At 38.5% G+C, this 6,000-nt stretch overlaps 1 protein-coding gene across 1 annotated transcript in view; it reads left to right on the forward strand.

Annotated features, from left to right (window-relative positions):
• IGBP1 (immunoglobulin binding protein 1) overlaps positions 1–5,792 on the forward strand; it is a 33,167-nt gene extending 27,375 nt beyond the window's left edge. The window contains exon 6 of the mRNA XM_049767313.1: positions 5,357–5,792. Coding sequence (XP_049623270.1) covers positions 5,357–5,493 — 137 coding nt within the window. The 3' untranslated portion in view covers positions 5,494–5,792. The remainder of the gene's footprint in view (positions 1–5,356) is intronic.
• The last annotated feature ends 208 nt before the right edge of the window (positions 5,793–6,000 follow it).

Consider the following 6,000-nt stretch of genomic DNA (forward strand, 5'->3'; position numbering starts at 1 on the left):
GTTTTGCCTTGGGATGCTTTAATTTGGGTCTCTTGGCTGGTACTCATTGGGCATCCAAAATTGGGTGCACACACTCTTCAGCTCTATTAACTTCCCAGAAATGAAGTCTTTAACTATTGCGTCTTCGTGGTTGCTTTCTTCTTGGCCTTCTGTGAACCCATTTATTATAAGTTGTTTCTGTTGAACTTATCCCAGATGTCTGTTGTCATCTCTTCACTTATATGACTCCCATCCTCTTCTGTTGTAAAGATATGTTATGCAGGTCATTTTCTAGCTCCCTGATTCTGTCTTCTGTAACTGCTAATCTGCTGGTGTGGACTTTTGGTGAGCTTTACAATTCACCTACCTAGTTTTTCAGTTCTATCATTCTTAAATTTTCTCATTTCTACTGTCATATCCTTTTGAGTGTTATTGGCTTTCTTTTCCAAGGTTTATTTGAGTTCTTTGAGACATGCTCAAAATTTTCTCTCTACAGTTCTTATCAGAGAGGCTATATAGGTAGCTGGTGATGGTTATGTCTTCATAACTACCATATTTATTCACTAAGAACATTGGGGTTCTGCATTACTTCCCCACTGTGACCTTACAGTGTGGTGGTATTTCTTAATATTCTGAACATTAGAGGAATTATGTGGCTGCACAGCGACAGCACTCTTCTTGCAGTTTGCTTATTAACCTCCTCTTTTTATTTTTTATTTTTGAGAATATGTTTGTTTTATTGATTGAGATTCTCTGATTTACAATACTTTTAACAGTTTTTCATTCATACATATAATACTCTTCGGACATGCATGGTTTGGTCACATGCACTCTTTAGCTCTGGAAGTTCCGCTGTCATCATATTCTTAACTGTTGATTCTTCCTGGGGATTTTCTTCCTGGGTCTCTGGGACTCCAATGATTCTTATGTTGTTTCTGTTGAGTTTATCAAAGACTTGTATTTTCAGCTGTTCACATTCTTTGAGGATTTTTCCCATTGTTTTGATCATTTGTTTTAAGGCTCTTTTCTATTCTCTTGTGTTGTATGGAGTCACCTCATCTTCCAGCTCACTGATTCAATCCTCAGCTGCTACTACTCTTGTGGAGAGGCTTTCTAGTGAGGTTTTCATTTTGTCTACTGAGTTTTTCAGTCCTGTTATTTTAGTTTGGAGTTTTCTTATTTTTATCCTCATATCCTCTTGATTCTTATTTGTGGCTTATTCAGCTCTGCTTTCTTTAAGTTCTATAAACATCCTCCATTCTTCTCTAAAGTCCTTATTTGAGAGGCTAAATAGGTGGTTGGTACTTTTCAGGTCACCAGAGCTCTATCTTCATTCTCTAAACATAGGACTGCATTATTTCTCCATGCTTGTAGTATGGTGTTTTCTATGTGTTATGCTGTGTTTCATTGACTAGGTGAAGTGCACAGTCAGGGCATAGTTGCTCACATGTGTTGAAGTTATGTGCTCTGCTGGCAGGGGAAGGGCCTGTTTTTTGTGGTGATGTGCATCCAGGCGGTTGCTGCTGGATTCTGGGTGGGGTCCACTCACCTGCATTCATGTGTGGGCCCGTGGCAGGGGAGGGGCTCTGCTTTTTGAATAATGTGTGTTGGGCAGGTCCAGCTGAAATGTGGGGGTCCATTTCCCTGTATTTACGTGCATGCAGCTGGCAGGAGCAGGCTCTGCCCTTTAGGGCAGAGTTTGCTCACCTGAGTTGATGTGAAGAGTTATGCTGGTTGTTTGTGGCTGGGTTCACTCACCTGAATTCATGTGCACGAGCCTCCTCTTATTAAACCATGGGTTACAACCCTATATTGGCTCATGTAACTGTGGGTGATACCAAAAGAAGCTTAAAAGTTTGAAAATGAGTTTTTTATGAGTTATCATCACTAGATATTGAATTTGTTTATTTTATATGCCTTCTTCATGTAAAAGTTCATGTAAAAACTTTAGGTTATAGGGCTCACTGACATGCTTTAGTGGATAATATTTCCCTTGTACATTTGTTGCCTGACATTCCATATGGTCCCCTCAGGCTCACCAAGAGTAATCCCTAGGGTAGTACCAGGAGGAAGCCCTAAGCATGACTAGGTGTGGTCCAAAAACAAAGAAATTGGGCCCGGAGAGATAGCACAGCGGTGTTTGCCTTGCAAGCAGCCGATCCAGGACCAAAGGTGGTTGGTTCGAATCCCGGTGTCCCATATGGTCCCCCATGCCTGCCAGGAGCTATTTCTGAGCAGACAGCCAGGAGTAACCCCTGAGCACAGCCGGGTGTGGCCCAAAACAAAAACAGAAACAAAACAAAACAAAACAAAAACAAAGAAATTTTAGAACATAAAGGTAGGAGGGTTCATGAATAGAGCAGTTGAAATAGTTTTGTCCTCCAGTAAAAACTGGGTAGAGTACAATGTGTCTATGATCAGAGCATCTGAAATGAATACAACTGCCTAGTCCTTAATGAATTATAGAAATTTTGCCTTCCAGGACAGTCCCATACTGACAGGGAATTGCTAAGAACAGAATTGAAATTGAAGGACTGGAGAGAAAGAAAAAAGAAAGGCTAGAACGGAGGGATATAGTAGGAGATAAGTGAAAGGAAAGAGGGGGAAGGAATGAAGAAAATGAAAAAGGGAGACCAAATTCAGATATTCTAATTAAATTTGTCACATTTAAACTTACATAGAACCTATGGAAAGGGAAGCATTTGTCAAATTAGAAAAGCTGGAGCAATAGCACAGTGGGAGGGCATTTGCCTTGCATGTGGCCAACACAGGATGGACCTGGTTTGATTCCCAGAATCTCATATGGTCCCCCAGAGCCTGCCAGGAGTGATTTCTGAGCACAGCCAGGAGTAACCCTTTAGCGCTGCTGGGTGTGACCAAAAAACAAAAAACAAAAAAAGCCATTTTAAATTGTGTTTTTCTAAAAAGGAGAGGATCATAGAGATAGTGTCAGGGTAAGGTGCTTGCCTTGCAGGTATTTGACTTGGGTTCAATTTTCTGCACCCCAAGCACCACCAGGAGTGACCATTTTGGGAAACACTGCAGGAAAAAAATGAAGAACTGCTTGTAGTGGTGATTATATATTTCTGGGTATATTGAAACTCTCTATAAAGGTCCACACTTCAAATTGGTGACATTTTGGTATATGAATTATATCTTAATAAAGCTTTAAAATAAATGAATAGAAAATTATCAAGATCAAATATATACAACCATTATGTAAGAAAGTTATATAAGACATAGAAGAACAAGATAACACACAATTAAGGAAAAGCTCAGATATGTGGTCACAAATTTTATAAATTAGAAGCATCATATTTGTTGTTTTTCTTTGTGCCCAGTAGTACTTGGAAAACCATGTAGCTCCTAAGTGCAAAACATGTGCCACAGCTTAATAATTAAAAAGTTGAAGAAAATGATCTTTTTTGAAATCCTCAGAAAATGATCTAGGCATTATTAGTAACTGCTAGCATGACAATATATGTGATACATGTTATATGCTTTCTTGAAGAATATAGCACCATTTATAATCATGCCAAAAGAATCAATCAAGTATCTATCAGGTTGTCAAATTGAAGAAACACAGAAACCCCTGTAGGCAGCTTGAATCATGGCTATGCAGTCAGCAAAATGCAGACACTGAGAAACTGGGGAAATGCCTCAGCCCTTTCAGCAGATATTTGTGAGGGAAAAAGGGGGCTATAAGAAGAACCTTTAGATTCAAAGCTATAAAATATTTTAAGTGGGCAAGACTAACCTCAAAGACTAATCTCAAAGACTAACCTCATTATGCTATGTGAAAGAAATTGGGCATAAAAGATCACATATTACTTGCTTACATTTATACAAAAGGAGTGAATACTAGGAGTGATTGAAAAAGTTAACTGGATTATGGTGATGACTGCACAAATTACTAAAAATCATTACACAAAATGAACATACATATGGATAGCTATGGTATCTAGAATTTTAGACATGGTGGAAAACTCTAACAGGAGGCTACAGAGATAATGTAGTGGATAAGGCACTTACTTTGCACACTGCCAACCTGGGTTCAATCCCTGTAACTAATTACAGTATACTGAGCACAGAGTCAGGAATAAGCATTAAGCACATCTGGTACAGCCCCAAAATCAAAAGTAAAATGAAACTTAATGGGCCAGAGAGATATTAAGGAGCCTACCTTGAATGTTCCCTACTTCAGTTTAATTTCTGGCACCATGCAGGCCCCACAACCACATGGGATATAGGCCCCTTAAGCACCTGTGGAAGCAGACCAGGTTGTCCACAAGTACTCACCTAAGATTACCACATTCTCAGGCCCTTGCATTGAACCTTCAAAACCAGTTTGCCAGGTATTGCCGGGAATAGCCCCCTGAGCACAATTTGGGAGGCTACCCACACCAAACGAAAATAATAAACTCTGAAGAGTAACTATTATAGCTTTTCAATATAGAAGTTACATTTGGGGTTTATAAGTTTGAAGAGACTCATAGAGAAGGTTTGGGAATGGGTACAGAAGAGTTGTTCTCAATCCCTTGATGGCTATAAAGATAAGGAAGTTCTCTGACTTATGAAAGAACACATATGTAGGTCTGTGTGTGTATATATATATATATATGTTGTATAGATAAATGTATGTGTACTTTCTAATGTCTTGATAATAAAATTATTTTTAAAAGAAACAAAGACTCCTAAGCTGTTAAATCATGTTCACATGCATTTCTTTTCTTATCATAGTATTGTGAATTTTTCTCATGGGAAATCTCAGAGTAGCTTGGAAATACTCCCTTTTTGCACAAAAAAAATGTAAAAGAGAGATGTAGTAAGTGGTTGTATTTGGAGTGTACAATGCATGAATTCAAACCCTGTACCAATACAATAAACATTCTTATTTAGTATATCCAGTAACTACATAATTTTCAGACATACACATAAAAATTTAGCTGTAATAAAATAAAAAGCATGAAAGAACCATTACCCCTGAAGAACGCAAACCCCTCTCCTATCATAGCTCATAAAATCCTAAGTATTTTTCACTTTAGTATTTTTTATTTGATTGGTTGGTGATTTCTAGGTTTTTTTGATAGGGGTTGGATGAGAGAGAGCAGTATTGGCCATTGTAGTTGGAATTTTTTCCCAAACTAAAATTTTGAGGGACATTTTGTCTGTTTTCCCTGCTTGCAAAAACCAGATTATTCTTCCTTACTATTTAACATGCCATCTTTTAAGTAATATAAATTTTATCCCTTTCTGCTAGGCCCTTACTAGGCAGTTCTTTCTTTTTATCCTCATTTTATGTAGCTATGTTATTCAGAGTCGAGCTCTGATACTCTCAATTTCTCACTTCTGCTTCTTCATCTTCCTGTCTTTTCAGATTTCAGAAAAGCATCTGAGCAACAAGATCAGGAGGAAAAGGAGGAGGATGAGCAAAAACTTCGCCAATCTCGGGAGTGGGATGACTGGAAGGACACCCATCCTAGGGGCTATGGAAACCGACAAAATATGGGTTAGTCTTCCCACAAGACTCATGGGCTTACATCACCCCAACAAAGAAAGCTTTTTAGTCTTACCCGCCCTGGGCTTCTGCTTCAACTGTGTATAAAAGAGGCAAATACACTTTTGTTCTCTATTGAATAAAGTGTCAAATGATTGTGTGTTTATACCTTAGGTGATGAGCCCAATTCTTGTCTTAGCTCTATCACCCTCATCATGTTATGTTCTAATTTCTTAAAAGAGTGTCAAGAATTGGCTCTGTATAATCAGTGACTGTATGAATTCTCTTTGAAAATAAAAGTCCCTTCTGTTACATAGCCTTGCATAGAAATATGGTTATCATCTGCTTTTGGAGTAGGATGTGGGGGACCTGTGGGTTTGTGGAGAGATTCATTGAATTTTCCAACATCTGAGCTTCTTTGAAGCACATTTGGGTGAGACTTGCTTTCTCTCTGTCCTATCCCAGCACTGTGAAAGAAACCAACATGAGAGCTCTCCTTGCCACACAGCACTATTTTCAGTAGT

Source organism: Suncus etruscus, chromosome X (assembly GCF_024139225.1).
Source record: "Suncus etruscus isolate mSunEtr1 chromosome X, mSunEtr1.pri.cur, whole genome shotgun sequence".
NCBI lineage: Eukaryota > Metazoa > Chordata > Mammalia > Eulipotyphla > Soricidae > Suncus > Suncus etruscus.